We start from the raw sequence: 21,477 nt of genomic DNA, 5'->3' as shown, positions 1-21,477 counted from the left end.
GCCGAACAAGGAGAGCGCTGATCAGAAATGCAGTCAAGGGGCCCATTGTGACTCTGGACGAGCTGCAAAGATCTACAGCTCAGGTGGGAGACTCTGTCCATAGGACAACTATTAGTCATGCAGTGTCCAGAGGCCTTTATGGAAGAGTGGCAAGAAGAAAGGCATTGTTAACAGGAAGCATAAGAAGTCCCGTTTGCAGTTTGCCACAAGCCATGTGGGGGACACAGAAACCATGTGGAAGAAGGTGCTCTGGTCAGATGAGACCAAAATGGAACGTTTTGGCCAAAATGCAAAACGCTGTGTGTGGCGGAAAACTAACACTGCACATCACTCTGAACACACCATCCCCACTGTCAAATATGGTGGTGGCAGCATCATGCTCAGGGGGTGCATCTCTTCAGCAGGGACAAGGAAGCTGGTCAGAGTTGATGGGAAGATGGATGGAGCCAAATACAGGGCAAACTTGGAAGAAAACCTCTTGGAGACTGCAAAAGACTTGAGACTGGGGCCGAGGTTCACCTTCCAGCAGGACAATGACCCTAAACATAAAGCCAGGGCAACAATGGAATGATTTAAAACAAAACATATCTATGTGTTAGAATGGCCCAGTCAAAGTCCAGATCTAAATCCAATCGAGAATCTGTGGCAAGATCTGAAAACTGCTGTTCACAAACGCTGTCCATCTAATCTGACTGAGCTGGAGCTGTTTTGCAAAGAAGAATGGGCAAGGATTTCAGTCTCTAGATGTGCAAAGCTGGTAGAGACATACCCTAAAAGACTGGCAGCTGTAATTGCAGCAAAAGGTGGTTCTACAAAGTATTGACTCAGGGGGCCGAATAATTACGCACACCCCACTTTGCAGTTATTTATTTGTAAAAAATGTTTGGAATCATGTATGATTTTCGTTCCACTTCTCACATGTACACCACTTTGTATTGGTCTTTCATGTGGAATTCCAATAAAATTGATGCATGTTTGTGGCAGTAATGTGACAAAATGTGGAAAACTTCAAGGGGGCCGAATACTTTTGCAACCCACTGTATATATATACGCTCAGCGTCTCATTCAAATGCAGTTGTTTTGTTTTTTGTTTTTTCAAGAACACCAGCTTTTAACGGCTAAGCTTTAAATGTCTTTTGAAGGCTTTTAATGGATTTCAGTGCGTAATGTTTGAGAGCGTTGCATTTTCTGGGCTTTTGGTGGCTTTTCCAGGAAAGAGCTGGGAGTTGTGTCTGCAGGAAGTGGAGATACAGGTTTTTGCTGGCATTCAAATGCAACGTCTTCAACAGAAAACGCCTTCTAGAAGCTACATGTTGCTTTTGAGACGAGGCACCGGGTTCTAATTACAGGCTTTTATGAAAGCCTGCAAATGCTCATACTAAACGCTCCCATTCACTTGCATGGGACGGCGCTCAATGCCTAAAAATGTCGCCCTTGCCCACCGCCCAAAATTTTGCGTTTAATGCCCGCAAAGCATCCGTGTGAACCAGATCTTAGTTTGGCTCCAATGGTAAATTGAGGGCTTGGAGAAAATTTATTTGCCTTTTTTTCCAGGATGCCATTTTCATCCTTCTTGGTTGAGTTCTACCGAGTTGAGATCTGCAACCTGAACTTGGAGAGCGTGTGCTGTAATGATCGACATGTATGGTGCCTGATGGGATTTAATGGGAGGTGGACCTCTGGAGTGACAGCAGGAGGATGCAAGGGCAACAGTAAGATGAACATTTTTGGAAACGTAACCCATTTGTCTGGAGTCGGTCAGTTGGTCTTTAGTTCTCTCCTGTACTGTCCTCTCTGAACAGTGACCTTCTGGACCAACCCTCAGTTCCGGATCAACCTGCATGAGCCTGATGAGGGCTACAATGGTCCCATCGGGGATCCCTGCTGCTCCATACTGGTCACTCTGATGCAGAAGGAACGTCGGAAGAAGAAACCACAAGGACAGGACTTGTTAAATATCGGCTACTATATTTATAAGGTCGGTATATGGAGGCTAAATGTGGTGATACAATCCCATCCAAAGTCCAACCAAACCCTACACTATACAAAACACGTTTCCATATTAATCAGCAGGGGCATAACTATAGATCATTGGGACTTGCAGCAACATTTTGATTTGGCCCCTCTACACAGTCACCCCCCTTCCCCCATGATGACTTTGCTAAGGGTCATATCCCCCACAACAGAAAATTACCGTGGTTCCCCCTAACCCCATTATATAATAATTATAAATGTAATTTATAATGTTTTACATTTTATAAATGTAATTTCAAATTATATTTGTATTTCTTTTAAATGTACTAAGTTCAGTGCTGCATAATATATTGGTGTTTTATACATACTTGTTCATCATTATAATTAATGTTATTATTAAATACTTCTAAAATACTATTTTCCCTTTAAATCCCTCTTGCAGGTCCCTAAACAGGTATGTAATTTTATGATCCATTATGACTCTCTGTCTCTTTTCTCTGCAGAATATCAAAGGATACCAGAGCCAAAAAACATTAAGAGAAATGGGCAGGGCTGTATTTAGGGTTTGGGCTCCCCTAGGCACCCCAAACCCACGGCGCCCCCCCCCCCCCCCCCCACGAGGACGTTGGCGGTGCGCGAAGCTGCGGTGAAAAATGGGCGTGGTCGCATAATGCAGTGGGCATGTCCATAACACAGTGGGTGTGGCCAATTAAAATTTCCTAGTAAGAGTGCAGGCCAAAGTCGGTGGGGCCATGTTTTCTCCCTGGGTATGAGTAAAGTGACAGTAAAAAAGCAAGTAGGAAATGTTCCCCCCCCCCCCAAAAAAAAAAAAAAACACACACATTAGCCAGTGTTTTATCGCACAAAATAGTGGTAGGTATTAGATTGTGAGCTTCCCTGAGAAAAGTCAGTAACATGACTGTTCTCTGCAAAGTGTTGCAGGAGATGTCAGTGCTATATAAATACATAATAATATGGTAGGACATTAGACTATGGTAGGATTAGATTGTAAGCTCCTTAGAGGATAGTCAGTGACATGATGACTGCATACTCTGTGAAGTACTGCTGAAGATGGCAGTACAATATAGTACAGCAGTATGGCAGCATGGTGGCGTAGTTGTTAGTGCTCTCGCCTTGCACCGCTGGGTTCCCGGTTCAAATCCCAGCCAGGGCACTATCTGCAAGGAGTTTGTATGTTCTCCCTGTGTCTGTGTGGGTTTCCTTAAGACACTCTGATTTCCTCTCACACCCCAACAACATATGATACAGATAAGTTAATTGGCTTCCCCTAAAAATTGGCCCTAGTCTGGGGGGAGCAGGCATGTATGGAGAGCTGTCCTGGTGGCCACCGCTCCCTCTGTTCTCCTGTGTCCCCCTCCTTTCTTACCTAAAAAACCCCAGCACCCTCCTCTGGGTCAACAAAGTTGGGCATCAGTGCGCAGGTGCTGGCCTGGCTGCGTGGGTCCTACAGCGTGCGACCCTGACCGGGAACACTCTGTGCATGCGCTTGATGTAATCATGACGTCAAGCATAAAGATGGCCCGAACGGTTCCAGACGAACTTCCGGGGTTCGCGATCGCGGAGAACCGCGAACTTTACCGGAAGTTCGATTCGCCCCTATAGTGCATCATTAGGGTCAACTTTGACCCACTACATCACAGTCAGCAGGCACATTGTAGCCAATCGGGCTACACTCCCTCCTGGAGCCCCTCCCCCCTTATAAAAGGCAGGCAGCGGCGGTCATTTTACTCACCCGTGTGCCTGCAGTAAATAGAGAAGGGACAGCTGCTGCAGACTCTCATAGGGAAAGATTAGTTAGGCTCTTGTAGGCTTCTTAGCTTGCTCCTTGCTGATTCTTATTGCTAAAATAGCACCCCACAACCGCTCTTTTGAGAGCTAATCTTGTTTTTGTGATCTATTTTTTTTTCTGTGTGTCCCACTGACACTTGTGTTGCATAGACAGCCTTGATAATTCATACTGTGTGTGCCACTGCCAGGCCCAGCACATTCAGTGACTACCTGTGTGTGTGACAGGTGCACATTGTAATACCCATCACTGCATATGCCTACCTACCTGTTGTTCACAGTGCACCCACCTACTTACGTGAGTTGAGTGCACGCAGTGTCACTGTGTTTACCTGTCTGTGTGTGACATACCACTGGAATGGATGGGAGACTTGCCCTCCATAACAGATTCTCGTTACAGGTAGTACAGTCTATCAGTGTCATCTACTGCAGGGCCTCGAAAGTCCTCTTTTTTATCACTACCTCGGGACGTGCATGCCATGCCTGCTGCCTTCCTTGGATGTGTGGTAGCCAATCCTGCTCCTTTGCCCACAGCGTGCCTGCTGCCTTCCTTAGATGTGTGGTGGTGGTAGCTGTTTCTTAGGCTCCCACTACGGACCGGAAGCGAGCCATTACCCGTGGTCACTCACAATGGCAGACTTGCCCTCCATAACAGATTCTTGTTGCAGGTACTGAACAGCAAGCAGAACAAGTATTTAAAAAAATAGATGTAAGCTTTAACAATGGTAGAGAAAGAACCATTAAAAGTTGATAAGGCAGTCAGACATTACCTGACATCACTGAGTGAGGAGGAACAATCTCGCCATGGTGCGTAACCAGTCCAGCACAGCCGTCACTACGCAAAAAGCTGTTTGCGGTGTGTGACACAGTGAGTTTGGTGTATCAGTGTGAAGCAGAACTCTAATTACACTCCCTGATTGATGTATACACATGCAAGATGTTTTAAAGCGCTTTAGTCCTGCAATTTAGCATTCAATGTGATTTCTGCCCTTAAAACGCTGCTTTGTGTCCAATCCAGATTTTTCCCCGGGACTTTGGGCATGTATCCCACTCCGCCATGCCCCCTCCAGATGTTAGACCCCTTGAAACATCTTTTCCATCACTTTTGTGGCCAGCATAAATGTTTCTAGTTTTCAAAGTTCGCCTCCCCGTTGAAGTCTATTGCGGTTCGCGAAAGTTCGCGCAAATCGAACATTTGGCGAAGGTTCGCGAACTGAAAATTGGAGGTTTGGGCCATCTCTAGTCTCTGGTGCTCCCGGCCACAGTCACGTGCAGCCAGGCCAGCGCCTGCGCACTGATGCCCGACTCGGGTGACACGGAAGAGGCTGCCAGGGGGCTTTAGGTAAGAAAGGAGGGGGACACAGGAGAACGGGGGGAGTGGTGGGCATCAGGGCAGCTCTCCATACATGCCTGCTCCCCCTGTTTCACTTAATGTTTTTGGCTCTGGTATCCTTCAAGAACCCTCTGGGCTAGCTTCTTTAGATGTATTTCCAATGTGTACATGTCTCGCTTGTGGGAAAGTGACTGAGTCTCTAGTGATGTCAGTGAGCCAGTTACACAAGAGCATTTTTTATGGCGCAATGTTTGAGGAGTAGTCTGCTACGTCTACTATTGTAGACGTGTTTGCATGCAAATAAGACACTTTTTTTAAAAGAGTTTACATTGGAGTGGAGTGATTTTTGGTATTCCATCACATTGTTGGGCATTGTGTTTTTTAGGCTAACCTAAAATGCAGGAATTGAGATGCCGGAAAAATGCTACAAACCATATAGTAAATAAGTTACAAAATGGCTGTAAAGTCACTATAATGAATCCGAGGGGCTGTGCATGAAAGTAGGTTGCATCCACTGATTCTTCATGTTTGACTTTAGATGGCTGTAAAACATTTATTTATCCTTTCATGCATGAGATTGGGAGTAATCATCACACATGGCACTTGAAAATTCTGACTTAAGATGTGGCATTTGCTGACCTAACTGGTCCTCTTTAGATGGGATTATGCATTTTCATTTTTTTACTCTTTCTTTAGGTTCAGACAGATCTGCAGTTGGGGAAGGATTTCTTCCGGAAAAACAAGGAAGTGGCCTGCTTGGACATATACAAGAACCACCGCGAGGTGTCCAAGAGATTTCTACTTCCCGTCGGAAACTATGTGATTGTTCCAACCACCTACAAACCCTGCGAGGAGGCCGATTTCTTCCTGCGCGTCTTCACAGAGAAGGATGCTAAAGCCCTGTAAGTAAGGAAAGCCCATGCCAATGTTATGCAATCGTTGGAAAAATGATCAAAATGCTCAGTCCACCCAAACCTGGCACGGGATCCTAGTTTTTGATGGATGCTGTAGAGTTAAACCAAGTAACACAGTAAACAGCAAAGTTGCAGCACCCTTCCTCTACTCAAAATAACTGCGTGCATGAAAAAAGGGCTCCGTGAAAAAAGGGCCTGACTTATTAATGAATTTGGCACCAGGTATTAATTAAATTTGATAACGAGAACCAAGCTTTATTAACTGTTGCAAAAAACAAACGAGATATAATACCGAATAAATATTAACATTAAATGTCGTTGCGTTTTTCGTCAATACTGCTTAAGCCAACCTTACCCTCACACAGAACCCTCCCCTGGTGGTGCCTAAAACTAACCACTCCCCTAGTGGTGCCTAACACTAGCCCCCCCCCCCCCCCCGGTGGTGCCTAACAATAACCACTCCCCCTGTTGGTGCCTAACCCTAACCACTCCCTCTGCAGAAACACCCTTTTTACATATATTAACGATAATACCTTTGAAAACGTAAAATCTGTACTTATTAACTAAATGATATGACTAAAACTATAACGTTGTAAACTTCTAAAACGATCGATAACTACCTCAAAAACTATAATGTTCAAATGTTATTAACGAAATTTTTTGCGGCGCACTTTTTTCTGTTTTTCTCGCTGTACAGGTAGTCCTTGGTTAACGAACGAGATAGGGACTGCCCGCTCGTTCTTAACCTGAATCTGTCCTTAAGTTGGGACAGCCACTTTTGCCCCCGTTTAAAATGCAGAGTTATTGCAGCGGAAGGTAAATAGAGGCCATCTCACCTGATCCTCGGCGGTAGAAGCCCTCGTGGTGCCCGGAAGCTGCGCAGCCCGTCCTCTTGCTTCGGCCACTGTTCCCCGGTGGCTTCTGGCTTCACATGCTTCGCATAATGACGCAATCAGGAAGAGCCCCCTAGTGGCGGCGCTTCCTAATTGCGTCATTATGCGAAGCATGTGAAGCCAGAAGCCACCGGGGAACAGTGGACGGAGCGAGAGGACGGGCTGCGCAGCTTCCGGGCACCACGAGGGGACCTTTTACCGCCGAGGATCAAGTGAGATGGCCTCTATTTACCTTTCGCTGCAATAACTCTGCATTTTAAATGGGGCAGAACAGGTAGTCCCCAACGGGCGTGACATCATGCGACGGGGCGGAGCTATGGTCGCGGCGTTCGTATCGGCGGGTCGATCGTAAGTCGAGCGTTCGTAACCCGGGGACTACATGTATTACCGATAATTCCATTAAAGTCTATGGCGACGCCCTTTTCGTCCACCCTCAGTCGGCGCCCTTTTTTCCTGCTACCAAATAACTGGGCAGCTGCAAGGAGATAAAACAGGAGAACCTCCTCTCCTCTCCAGAGAAAAAAAGCTAAAAGAAATAAAAATCTCCTGGTCTAAGCAATTTCTGCTTTAATTATGAGATGTAGTATTTGGTTCTTTTACTTTTGGTTCTAGACTTCTAGTAATTCTTCTCTATTTTTTAACTTAAAGAGAAACTCTGACCAAGAATTGAACTTTATCCCAATCAGTAGCTGATACCCCCTTTTACATGAGAAATCTCATGTAACATTTCTTTAAAGGACACCAGAACTTTTCACAAACAGACCATCAGGGGGCGCTGTATGACTGATATTGGGGTGAAACCCCTCCCACAAGAAACTCTGAGGACCGTGGTACTCTTGGCAGTTTCCTGTTTGTGAACCTTGTTGCATTGTGGGAAATAGCTGTTTACAGCTGTTTCCAACTGCCAAAAAAGCAAGCAGCAGCTACATCACCTTCCAGCAGTAAAAATGTCACCATGTGATCAATGTCAGAATGTAAATCAGGGATTTAAAAGATTTTACAATAGGCAAACACTAACTAAATCATTTATACATAATTATTGTAAACATGAAGCACTTTTTTTATTACATTATTTTCACTGGAGTTCCTCTTCAACTTCCACTTCTCTTTTCTTAAGATTGACTACTGTACAGGGGTGCATCAATAGCCATAGCAGCTGCTATAGGGTCTTGGAGCATAGGGAACACAAGTGGTACTTAATGTTTACCATTGACACTCGTGTTTCTCCACCCTTTGTTTCTGTGCCCATGAACTATGTGCAGTGAAGAGGCGTGTATCAAAAAAGGGCACCTGGAAAAAAGGGTGCGGTATATAGCTGAAATTATAAGTTGTAATGTAAAACAATATTTTTCGTTTATAGCTTATAAATGAAAATATAGTGCTAAATCGGTTCGATAAACGGAAATGAAATGGCAAAATACCATCTATAACAAAAAACGATATTTACACTTGTATTAAGCATAGTAATACAATGGTAGATTTTCCAGGTATTTTACTGCAATTATACCTAACTGTAGGCTCTTCCTATCCCTAACCTCTAGACCCCCCTCCTTGTGTAAATATACATAATTTAATAAATTGTGTATATTACAAATATTGTACTGTAACTATACCTATCCATACTCTCACACAGAACCCTCCCTGTACCTATCCCTAACCCCTAGACCCCTCTAGTGGTGCCTAACCCTAACCACCCCCCCTGGTGGTGCCGAACCCTAACCACCCCCCTGGTGATGCCGAACCCTAACCACCCCCCTGGTGGTGCCTAACCCTAACCACCCCCCTGGTGGTGCCTAACCCTAACCACCCCCCTGGTGGTGCCTAACCCTAACCATCCCCCTGGTGGTGCCTAACACTAACCACCCCCCTGGTGGTGCCTAACACTAACCACCCCCCTGGCGGTGCCTAAACCTAACCACCCCCCTGGTGGTGCCTAACCCTAACCACCCCCCTGGTGGTGCCTAACAACGTATTTCCAATAGAACAAGGTTGAAAACGATATTTAAGCATTATACTATGAAAACGAATTTTAAATGATAAAATAAGTGTAAACAAAAATTTACTTGTTACAGCCCTGAAAGTGAAATTTAAAAACGGAAAAATAAGTAAACCAGAAAGTTAAAACGAACTTGCAAACAATATTTGTAATAAATCTTATTCTGTAAACGAAAACTTTTGTTAACACGATCCCAGCAACCGCTATTTCTCGGGCGCCCTTTTTTTCCTGTCGGGCTCCCAATAGTCGATATTTTGCATTGCAGTCTATGGCGGTGCCCTTTTTGTCCATTAGCCATATGCACCCTTTTTTACTGGCCCGAGTGTAGATTGCATGAGAATGTAAACTGCCCATTTAACTCATACCCAGAGGGTAGGGGCGGGTGGCATTGCCTCCTTCTGAGGGCCCCATGAAAATTTTGGTACGGGACCCCATGATTTCCAGCTACTACACTGCCACTGTATACTTTTTTTCTAAAAACCTAAATGTATGTTTCATATGTTTAGTTCTGATTTCAGAAATTCACCCCGCAGTTGATTTGATTAAATGGTTTTCATTTTTTATTTCAGCGAATTCGGCAATGTGGTACAAGCAAATCCTTACCAGGTAAATGATTCAGACAGATTGGTGACTTTTTTCGGAGTATATAGCTTATTTAAAGCCATCAGGCTTCACTGTCTGTAAGCTGTACCTCGCACTTGGGTAAAGAAAACCAATGATGAGCAGGGCTGGATTTCTGGCTAGGCCACATAGGTCAGGGCCTAGGGCGCCAGATTTACTACCCAAATAAGGGGTGGCTGAGGGGCAGCAGTCCATCCGCGGCTGCCAGGCATTAGTGCAAGGCTTGGTGTGGCTGTGGACGGCTACGGATTCCCGCTCTCTCTCACCTCCCTCCCCACTGCTAGATCCTGTGTCACTCACCTCCCCGCTTGTATCCAGAGCTGAAGCTTCCTCTTCTGCCTTCTGCTCTGCCTCAGTCAACCGCCACTGTGTATGGTCTGTCCTCTCCAGCCCTCACATGTGACTCGCTGGTTACGCGCCGGCTAGTCACATGTGAGAGACGTTGGCTGGAGAGTACAGTTGCACAGCGGCAGCTGACCGAGGCAGAGCAGAAGGCAGAAGAGGAAGCTTTGTCGCTGGATATGAGCGGGGAGATTAGTGACACTTGCTGCAGCTCTAGCAGTGGTGAGGAAAGGGGGAAGCTTCTGGCTACATGGGGGGGGGGGGGCATCTGGCTACCTACAGGGATGGAGGGGGGGAATCATCAGGCTATCTACAGGGATGGAGGGGGGGGAGAAGCATCAGGCTATCTACAGGGATGAAGGGGGAGACAGGTTTGGCTACCTACAGGGATGGAGGGGGAGAAGCATCTGGCTATCTGGAGGGAGGGAGATACGGAGTAGAAGCATCTGGCTAGCTATGGGGGAGGGAGATAGGGAGGAGAAGCATCTGGCTACCTACAGGGAGGGAGATAGGAAGGAGAAGCATCTGGCTACCTACAGGGATGAGGCAGGGAGAAGCATCTGACTATTTATAGGAGAGAGGGCAGAGAAGCATCTTGCCACTTATGAGGGGGAGAAGCCTCTGGCCACCTATAGATGGGGGGGGAACTTCTGCCTACCTATAGAGGAGGGGGGTGAAGGAGAATATGGTTACCTTACCTATATTGCAAAGTGGGGGGGGGGGGGCAGCATCTGCCTACTTATACAGTGGGGGGAATATTGCTACCTATACAGAAGTGGGGAGTTATCTGTCTACTTATACTGAAGGGGGGGGGGGAGGGTATGTTGGTTGTGCTGATGTTCAGGGGGTGGCTGGTGACAGCTGGCCTTGGGCGGTAAAAAGTACAAATCCAGTTCTGCGTGGGAGTCCCTAAATTTTAGGCTTCCCTACATGTAAACTGTGTCTGACCTCCACAGCCGAGAAACCTGGGACTCTCAATGCAAACGCTGGAAAGTCAAAGGTGCCCAGTGGTCCAAGGAAAAGCTGGTTTCTGTGTATTTGGGGCCCTGTACATTGCACTGAAAGATACAGGGTTATTTATATACAACATCACACAGCCCATGTTCCACTCTGCCCACATATAAGATGAGGGGGATATTCTGCACTGGATCTCTGGATAGCAAAATGGCTGCTGCAAATGTCACAGTTTGTGATAGTTTTGTGCAGCGCTTCACCTACAAACGATGCAAATGTATAAGCTGTAGCTGCTGAATTTCACTGGTCTGTTTGAAAGCTGCAGATATTGACAATAAAGTTGCTATAGGAGCCTGTTTCCATTAGATTCGGTGTGATGTGGCTACATAGCTGCATCGCACCGCGGGTGTTCTGATCCCAATGTACAGCAATGGAACAGTTTCCATTGTGTGCATGTGTAGAAGAATGTGTCAGCACACCGCTTTTCTTTTTAAATCAAGCTCTTTTTAATGAGCCATACGTTGCATACAGTGCAAAAAACCGACAATTGTTTCGGGGGCCTCACAGGGTCCCCCTTCTTCAAGGCGTAGTCACTACGCCTTGAAGAAGGGGGACCCTGTGAGGCCCCCGAAACAATTGTCGGTTTTTTGCACTGTATGCAACGTATGGCTCATTAAAAAGAGCTTGATTTAAAAAGAAAAGCGGTGTGCTGACACATTCTTCTACAGTTTCACTTGTGACATTTGCCTATGTCATTGTGTCAAGCACCCGACCACAGCATTGATGGTGTGCCCTTCAGAATTCTTTCTTTCCATTGTGTGCATGGCGTGTACATGCTGCAGATTCTCGCACAGCCCCATCCGCACGCATCCTTCCGCCGTCCCCTCCATACACTTCCGCATCGGGAGATGCAGAAGTGACGCGGCCAGCAGCGGAAGTGATGAGAGTGCGGCTAGGTAGCCCCACTCCCATCACTTAATAGTTAAAACTGGCCCTTAACCTTGCATCAACTACTAGGAATTACTCACAACAATTATAGCACCCTGATACTGCGCTCATATGCTGAGTCAGGTGTTAAGTAGGTCACCTCTAAAATATATAGAATATAATGAATCAAACATTCATAATACAGGTGCTAAATTCTAAATAAAACACATTGGCAGGTAGTAACCACATGTATAATGTCCTTGCTCATATAATGGTTATCATGTGGGAGCGCTCTTCCTAGATGCGTGCAACCATCAAAATAAAGTTCTTCAGTAAAAATGGTTAAGCGCTCTTCTCTGCCTGTTCCTTCTTAGACACAGCGAATATGTCATATAATGAAAAAGCCCCCCCTTCGGGGAAAGACCCACCAGACTTCTAGGCCTCCAAGGCCAATGCTCGCATTCGGGGTATTGGCCACCCCACAGCCTCTCTGGCAGTCCTCTCTCGGCTATTCCCAGTCTGTGTAATCAAAAAACGAATTCCACATTGCGTAAAAGCGTACCAGTTTATTTAAAAAATGGTTAAAAACAAATCAGTGGTGTATAACCACTCATTGGGTCAAAAAACTTCATCAAGAAATGAAAAACAGCCAACCCCTTGTTTGACAAACTACCTGATTCCAGGTACAGGGGTATGCAGAGATGAGATGCACTCAGCTTGTGACAAGGCGCACGCCTCTGTCATCTAGCGTCCCTCTCCGCAATATCTTACTGGCTAGTGCTCTAAAAGATACCGAGCCTACTGCACACAGACAATCCCGCCGCGTCCAGCGAGCGTCGTGCGCTATGACGTCACTCCGTGGCGCACGACCCTCGCTGGACGCGGCGGGATTGTCTGTGTGCAGTAGGCTCGGTATCTTTTAGAGCACTAGCCAGTAAGATATTGCGGAGAGGGACGCTAGATGACAGAGGCGTGCGCCTTGTCACAAGCTGAGTGCATCTCATCTCTGCATACCCCTGTACCTGGAATCAGGTAGTTTGTCAAACAAGGGGTTGGCTGTTTTTCATTTCTTGATGAAGTTTTTTGACCCAATGAGTGGTTATACACCACTGATTTGTTTTTAACCATTTTTTAAATAAACTGGTACGCTTTTACGCGATGTGGAATTCGTTTTTTGATTACACAGACTGGGAATAGCCGAGAGAGGACTGCCAGAGAGGCTGTGGGGTGGCCAATACCCCGAATGCGAGCATTGGCCTTGGAGGCCTAGAAGTCTGGTGAGTCTTTCCCCGAAGGGGGGGCTTTTTCATTATATGACATATTCGCTGTGTTTAAAGCTGGCCACTAACGGTCCAATTTATAGCGAAAAATCGTTCAAGCGATCAGAAATTCTGATCGGACGAAAAATCGTTCACTACACCATCAACTAACCAATCATTGCTTTCTATCTATCACGACCACCAAGAAAATTCAAATTTTCGTTCGACGAAAATTCATTCGGGCGACATTTTTTTCACTCGTTCATAATCGATTGTGTCCACCAATGGAGATTATTTACAACCAATCCGATCAGAATTTCTGATCGCTCGAACGATTTTTCGCTAGAAATTGGACCGTTAGTGGCCAGCTTAAAGAGAATCTGTATTGTTAAAATCGCTTAAAAGTAAACATACCAGTGCGTTAGGGGACATCTCCTATTACCCTCTGTCACAATTTCGCCGCTCCTCGCCGCATTAAAAGTGGTTAAAAACAGTTTTAAAAAGTTTGTTTGTAAACAAACAAAATGGCCACCAAAACAGGAAGTAGGTTGATGTACAGTATGTCCACACATAGAAAATACATCCATACATAAGCAGGCTGTATACAGCATTCCTTTTGAATCTCAAGAGATCATTTGTGTGTTTCTTTCCCCCATGCACTGAAGTTTCAGGCTGCTCTTTTCTTCCTGCAAACAGCTTTGCCCTTGTTTGTAATTCCTCAGTATGTGAAAGCCCAGCCAGCTCAGAGGACGATGTATCCAGCTGATTAGAGCAGCTTCTCTCTTCTCTCTTATCTAAATAACACACAGGCAGTGTGCATAGAGGGGCCAGAAAGGGTGAGTTCATAGCAGAACCACAACACTGAAGAACTTGGCAGCCTTCCAGACACAGGCCGACAAGTCTGACAGGGGAAAGATACATTGATTTATTACAGAGACTGTCATAGTAGAAAGGCTGCAGTAAGCCAGAACACATTAGAATAGCTTTTGGAACATGTAGGATGATAAAAAACAGGATGCAATTTTTGTTACGGAGTCTCGAAGGAGCAGGCAGAGAAGAGCGCTTAACCATTTCACTGAAGTACTAGGAATTACTAGCATCTCACTAGCCATCCTTAGTATATACCAAACCATCTACTGTTGCCATATTTTCCAGCATGTTTCTTTAAAGGACACCTGAACTGAGAGGGATATGGAGGCTGCCATATTTATTTCCTCTTAACCACTTAAAGAGAGTCTGAAGCGACAATAAATCTTGCTTCAGACCTCATAGATAGCAGGGGCACGTGTGCCCCTGCTAAAACGCCGCTATCCTGCGGCTTAACGGGGGTCCCTTCACCCCCAAATCCCCTCGGTGCAGCGGGGGAACGCTTCCTGGTTGGGGCAGGGCTAACCGCCGCAGCCCTGCCCCACGCGCGTCTGTCAGTGCGTATCTCCGCCTCTCCCCCGCCCCTCTCAGTCTTCCTTCACTGAGAGGGGCAAGGGAGAGGCGGCGATGCGCCGCTGATAGACGCGACTGGAGGCAGGGCTGCAGCCGTTAGCCCTGCCTCCACGAACTACCAACTTTGCGACCAAGTCTTGCGGGGGTGGGTTTGGGGGTGAAGGGACCCCCGTTTAGCGGCGCGATAGCGGCGGTTTAGCAGGGGCACACATGCCCCTGCTAACTATGAGCTCTGAAGCGAGATTTATTCTCGCTTCAGAGTCTCTTTAAGGACCGGGCTATTTTGGAGGATTCTTCCCCCCTTTTTTCCCACTAGGGGGATGACCTGCTGGGGGGGTCTGATCGCCGCCGCTCTGTGTGGCCGAGCAGGGGGGCTCCTCAAAGCCCCCCTCCGCAGCGATTTTCTGCCTCGCTCCCTTTCCCTCCCTCCCCTCTTTGCTGTGGACGGCGCAGGACAAGGATTCGTCCTGCGCCGCCTCTGATAGGCTTCAGCCTATCAGACTGCGGCGATCCCCGGCCAATCAGAGGCCGGGGATCGCCGATCTCCTTTACAGCGCTGCTGCGTAGCAGCGCCGTATGATGTAAACAGCAGGGATTTCTTCCCCGCTTGCAGGCTGTTCATGGAGACACCCTCCGTGAACTGACATGGAAAGGCCGCTCGAACGAGCGGCCGTTTCCATGTAAAACCACTAACGACCTGCCGACGCCTATCAGCATTAGGCGGTCGTTAAGTGGAACCTGTACTGAGTAAAATTATTTAAAATAAACACATGAGGTAACTTCAAATGAACATTACATAGTTACCTTGCCATTAGTTCCTCTCAGAAACTCACCATTTTCTTCTGACAATGATCCCTTCCAGTTCTGACAACATTTTGTCAGAACTGAAATATATCAGTTGCTGGGGAGAGAATCGGGGGAAAGAAGGATATTTTTTAGAAGCTGGGAAGTGGGGATTGGGTGGCATTGGGGGGTGGGATGGTTAAGTTATGCCCCTGGCTGAAAGATGTTATACAATGGTATTCAGGTACATAATTGCCTGTGTAGTGATTGTGTATGTTGTATAGGTTTTTCTACTAAAAAGGATAATGATAATCAGAGCCAGGACAAGGTCCTCCAGCACCCAAGGCTGAGACACCAAAGTGCGCCCCTCCATCCCTCCTACCCCAGCCGTCACACACTGATTGCTATTAGACTAAGTGGTGCCCCAGGGCCCCAACACCTTAATATCTAGTTATTAGGCTTGCAATCACTGACATGTATCCCCTTTTCTTATTTCTCTCTGCTTCAAACACAATAGGGGAATGATAGCTGAGTGAGTTGTGCGCCCCTCCTACACTGTGCCCTGAGGCTGGAGCCTCTCTTGCTTCTGCTTCGGCCCGGTCCTGATGATAATTAATGGAAAATAAGCTGTTCTTTGAATACAACTAAGGGAAAGTTGAAATATTTGTAAAAGTAATCATTTGTGTTAATTAAGGATCAATCAACTGTGTGCTTTGTTCTTGCAGCCTTTATCATCTTCTGAACCCAAGATGGAAGCGCAGAGTGTGTCTGAGGAGCCAGAGGGGGAGGAGGTAACTTACCTGTACATATACATTGTCTTTGTACCACCTCCACAATAATACGAGATTAGATCTGACCCCTGACAGGGCACAACAGTATTTCCAAAACAAAATATACTGTGTATCTTACCCACTGCATTATGGTCCCACACTAATATCTAGGTGCAATCACCCATTAAGGAAGAGCCTATTGACAAAAACAAAGTGCAATAGCCCAGGGGATACCAACCTATGAAAACTTAATTGTGCCAAAAATTGTGTGCATAATTAGGCATATTCACCCATAAAACCAATTAAAATTGATCATAAACCTGTGGGGTGCTCCACTCACATAACCCAGCACCCAATCACACCCCGATCACACTGGTACCGGTACCATCCCGATATTACTCAGTATGGGGGAGACAGAGATAGCCAGCCAGGCTCTCCTACTACAGCTCAACACAGTCTGCCTTTTATGTAATATATGCTTGCAAGGGATTACCAGATCAGCCTTCAGAGTGTATTCTCGTAAGCCAGCATCTAACCAGTCCTAGGCTCAGCAGTCCTGCTTATCACATCTCCGGGATCAATGGTTTCCTTCAGTGCACACCGCTCAACCCGGCCGCGCGTCCATAGCGGGGAGCGGCGACCAGCTTACGTGCAAAGCAGAGATTCTTCCGGCAGGAAGTTGTGCTGATAGGGAGCGCTCGATTCTCATGTCAGGTTTAAGCCACGCCCACTGACGCATTGCGCCTGCCCACCGCAGGCTTCATCAGAGTGTAATTTGTGACACAATAATGTTTTCATATGTTGGCATCCCCTGGGCTATTGCACAGGGCACAACAGTATTGCAGTAAGTTGCACAGGTAGTGATGATCATAATCTGCTAATTATGATTTTTGCAATTATCGAAATTTCGCCATACATATTTACGATTTGGACATTCATTTGATTTTATGTAATCCATTCATAATTTCACATAATTTTCACATAACTTTCACGTAATTTCGTTCCGACTTTAATGGTTAAAGTGTAACTGTCGGGCATAAAATAAAAAATCAATTCTTTATTTTTATCTGGTAAACAAGTAATAAGGATGCTGACCAGGCAACCCAAAAAATAAAATCACTATTACTTTTCTTGTTGATAAATGACCATTCCATCATTTACCTGACTCTTATTTGGTACACAAAAATTTGGTACACAAACAGGAAGTTGCAGGGCATGCTGGGTTGTCCTTTTTTGCTTCTCTAGTAGAGAAGTAGAAGTAGAGAAGCAAAAGATGACAACCCAGCATGCCCTGTAACTTCCTTTTTGTGTACCAAATTTTGTGTGTACCAAATAAGAGTCAGGTAAACTGGGGAATGATCATTTATCAAGAAGAAAAGTAATAGAGATTTAAACTTTTGGATTGCCTGGTCAGTATCCTAATTACTTGTTTACCAGATAAAAATAAAGAATTGATTTTTGATTTTATGCCCAACAGTTACACTTTAAGGGCAAAGTCCCCATACATGCAGGTGCGCCGCGAGGCACCAAGCAGACCACGCGGCCGCTTAGGGCCTCAAGGTCTTAGGGGCCTCGGCGGCTCCGTGACGTCAGTGTGACGTCACTGTTTTCCCGCAGCCCGCGGGGCTGTCAGAGCAGAGCAGGGTTACGGGTAGATGGCCACCGCTGAAGCCCTGCTCTGGAGACTATTTATGTCTCCAGTACAGGGCTTCGGGTGGCCATCTTCCCGTAGCCCTGCATTCAATCAGTGCGGGAGATTAGAGGAGGGAGGGAGCTCCGTGGGAACTGCGCGCCTGAGGAGCCGGCCAGGAGATGGGGAGAGAAGACTTCTGCCAGTGCCAGGTGAGTAAATTCTTTTCTTTTTGCAGCTCTAATTGCGTTTATCTGCTGAAAATGTGCCCTAATTACGTTTGATATCTGCTGAAAATGTGCCCTAATTACGTTTGATTTCTGCTGAACTGTGCCCTAATTGCGTTTGATATCTGCTGAAAATGACAAGACAAGACAAATAACATTTATATCGCGCTTTTCTCCTGGCGGACTCAAAGCGCCAGAGCAGCAGCCACTAGGGCGCGCTCTATAGGCAGTAGCAGTGTTAGGGAGACTTGCCAAAGGTCTCCTGCTGAAAAGGTGCTGGCTTACTGAACAGGCAGAGCCGAGATTCGAACCCCGGTCTCCTGCGTCAGAGGCAGAGCCCTTAACCATTACACCATCCAGCCAAATGTGCCCTAATTGCATTTGATTTCTGCTGAACTGTGCCCTAATTGCGTTTGATTTCTGCTGAACTGTGCCCTAATTGCGTTTGATATCTGCTAAAAATGTGCCCTAATTGAGTTTGATTTCTGCTGAAAATGTGCCCTAATTGCGTTTAATTTCTGCTGAAAATGTGCCCTAATTGCGTTTGATTTCTGCTGAAAATGTCCTGTAATTGCGTTTGATTTCTGCTGAACTGTGCCCTAATTGCGTTTGATTTCTGCTGAACTGTGCCCTAATTGCGTTTTTATTTTCTGGTGTCTGGGGTAACTGTTGCTTCATTTATTATTTAATGGTCATAGTTGGCTATATTTGCTGTGCTACGGTTAAGCTCTGCCTATACAATGTCATGGCCACGCCCATCAGGGGCAAATGCAGGATTTCCAAGGGGGGGGTTCCTGAAAGTGGTGTGTGGGCGTGGCCAAAATATGGTGTGGGTGGAGCCAAATACTAGCAGTTTCTAGGCTAAATTGCACCCAGGGTGAGGGCGTAAAATGCGCCCCCAACGTGGAGACAGGTATAGGTGCCCGCAGTATAGGTAGCAGTATAGGTAGCCAGCTATAGGTCCCCCCCCAGTATAGGTAGCCCATATAGTTGCCCCCAGTATAGGTTAGATAGGTATATGCCCCCCAGTATAGATTAGATAGGTATATGTCCCCCAGTATAGGTTTGATAGGGATATGCCCCCCAGTATAGGTTAGATAGGGCTATGCCCCCCAGTATAGGTTAGATAGGGCTATGCCCCCCAATATAGGTTAGATAGGTATATGTCCCCCAGTATAGGTTAGATAGGTATATGTCCCCCAGTATAGGTTAGATAGGGATATGCCCCCCAGTATAGGTTTGATAGGGATATGCCCCCCAGTATAGGTTAGATAGGGCTATGCCCCCCAGTATAGGTTAGATAGGGCTATGTCCCCCAGTATAGGTTAGATAGGTATATGTTCCCCAGTATAGGTTAGATAGGTATATGTCCCCCAGTATAGGTTAGATAGGTATATGCCCCCCAGTATAGGTTAGATAGGTATATGCCCCCCAGTATAGGTTAGATAGGTATATGCCCCCCAGTATAGGTTAGATAGGTATATGCCCCCCAGTATAGGTTAGATAGGTATATGCCCCCCAGGATAGATTAGATAGGTATATGCCCCCCAGGATAGATTAGATAGGTATATGCCCCCCAGTATAGGTTAGATAGGTATATGCCCCCCAGTATTGGTTAGATAGGTATATGCCCCCCAGTATAGGTTAGATAGGTATATGCCCCCCAGTATAGGTTAGATAGGTATATGCCCCCCAGGATAGATTAGATAGGTATATGCCCCCCAGTATAGGTTAGATAGGTATATTCCCCCCTAGTATAGGTTAGATAGGTATATGCCCCCCAGGATAGATTAGATAGGTATATGCCCCCCAGTATAGGTTAGATAGGTATATGCCCCCCAGTATAGGTTAGATAGGTATATGCCCCCCAGTATAGGTTAGATAGGTATATGCCCCCCGGTATAGGTTAGATAGGTATATGCCCCCCAGTATAGGTTAGATAGGTATATGCCCCCCAGGATAGATTAGATAGGTATATGCCCCCCAGTATAGGTTAGATAGGTATATGCCCCCCAGTATTGGTTAGATAGGTATATGCCCCCCAGTATAGGTTAGATAGGTATATGCCCCCCAGGATAGATTAGATAGGTATATGTCCCCCAGTATAAGTTAGATAGGTGAAGGAAGGTGCCCCTGTGTGGGGAGAAGATTGCCTGGGGGAGAAAAGACAGAATAAAATGATGGAGGTGCCAGCCGCGCCAATAAGGGATGCGGGAGCCGGCTTTATTCCTCACTCCCTCCCTCCCTCTGAATGCCCCCACCTGCGGTGAATGTGTGCCCGGCTCCCCCATGAGTGTGTGCGCAGCGGAGCGGTAGGTCCTCTTACCGCAGATCAGGCGCACCAGCAAGTCTCTCTGCTTCCTGTGACGTCATGGTAAACAGGAAGCATGGGACTCCAGTTGCTGGTGCGCCTGATCTGCGGTAAGAGGACCTACCGCTCCACTGCGCACACACTCATGGGGGAGCCGGGCACACATTCACCGCAGGTGGGGGCATTCAGAGGGAGGGAGGGAGCGAGGAATAAAGCCGGCTCCCGCATCCCTTATTGGCGCGGCTGGCGCCTGTATCATTTTATTCTGTCTTCTCTTTCCAGCCGGCCGGGCCATGCGGCAGCCCCACTTCCGGTCTCAGTGCAGGGGGGTGTTCTAGACACCCAGAACAACCCCTTCCGTGCGCCACTGCCCATCTTTAGACGTGGTGTGCGCGCCTCAATCGCCCCAATCCGCCTTCCTGCTCCACCCACATGTCATGGCCACGCCCACTTATGCGGGATAGCCACACCCATAGGACCACTTACTACAGTCCGCTTGGGGCCACAAAAACCTTAGCTGCACCCCTGCATACATGCTATTGTCAGTCACCAAAATTTCAACATTAGGTTAGGTCATAGTAATCACCAGGGGGGTTTTAGGATTAGGCACAACCTTTTAGGGTTAGGAACCACCAGGGGAGGGTTCTGTGTGCAAGAAGGGAGAAGTTAGGTCATAGTAATCACTGGGGGGGAGGGGGTCTTAGGGTCAGGCACCACCATATGGGTCATAGGGTTAGGCACCACCAGGGAGGGGTTAGGCACCACCAAGGGGGAGTTAGGGTTAAGCACCACCATGGGGTCTTAGGTTTAGGCACGACCTTGGGGGGTCTTTGGGTTAGGCACCACCTGGGGGTTAGGGTTAGGGGAGGGTTCTGTGTGAGAGTAGGGAGAAGTTAGGTCATAGTAATCAGTCACCAGGGGGAGTCTTAGGATTGGGCACTACCAGGGGGGGTTAGTGTTAGGCACCACCGGGGGGCAAGGGATAGGCACCACCAGGGGGGGGTTAGGCACCACCAGGGATGAGTTAGGGTTAGGCACCACCAAGGGGGGTCTTAGGGTTAGGCACCATCAGGGGAGGGTTCTGTGTGAGAGTAGGGAGAAGTTAGGTCATAGTAAACACCAGGGGGGAGTTTTAGGATTAGGCACCACTGGGGGGTTAGGGTTAGGAACCATCAGGGGAGGGTTCTGTGTGAGAGTAGAGAGAAGTTAGGCCATAGTAAACACCAGGGGGGAGTTTTAGGATTAGGCACCACCAGGGGGTTAGAGTTAGGAACCACCAGGGGAGGGCTCTGTGTGA

General features: G+C 46.9%; 1 protein-coding gene across 1 annotated transcript in view; it reads left to right on the top strand.

Annotated features, from left to right (window-relative positions):
• Window positions 1–21,477, top strand: part of LOC137570978 (calpain-8-like) — a 124,309-nt gene that overhangs the window by 78,732 nt on the left and 24,100 nt on the right. The window contains exons 9-14 of the mRNA XM_068279676.1: window positions 1,555–1,712; window positions 1,803–1,978; window positions 2,417–2,428; window positions 5,810–6,015; window positions 9,486–9,522; window positions 15,968–16,033. Coding sequence (XP_068135777.1) covers window positions 1,555–1,712; window positions 1,803–1,978; window positions 2,417–2,428; window positions 5,810–6,015; window positions 9,486–9,522; window positions 15,968–16,033 — 655 coding nt within the window. The remainder of the gene's footprint in view (window positions 1–1,554; window positions 1,713–1,802; window positions 1,979–2,416; window positions 2,429–5,809; window positions 6,016–9,485; window positions 9,523–15,967; window positions 16,034–21,477) is intronic.

This window comes from Hyperolius riggenbachi, chromosome 4 (genome assembly GCF_040937935.1).
Source record: "Hyperolius riggenbachi isolate aHypRig1 chromosome 4, aHypRig1.pri, whole genome shotgun sequence".
In the NCBI taxonomy this organism is placed as follows: domain Eukaryota; kingdom Metazoa; phylum Chordata; class Amphibia; order Anura; family Hyperoliidae; genus Hyperolius; species Hyperolius riggenbachi.
This window is presented reverse-complemented; position numbering and strand designations above follow the sequence as displayed.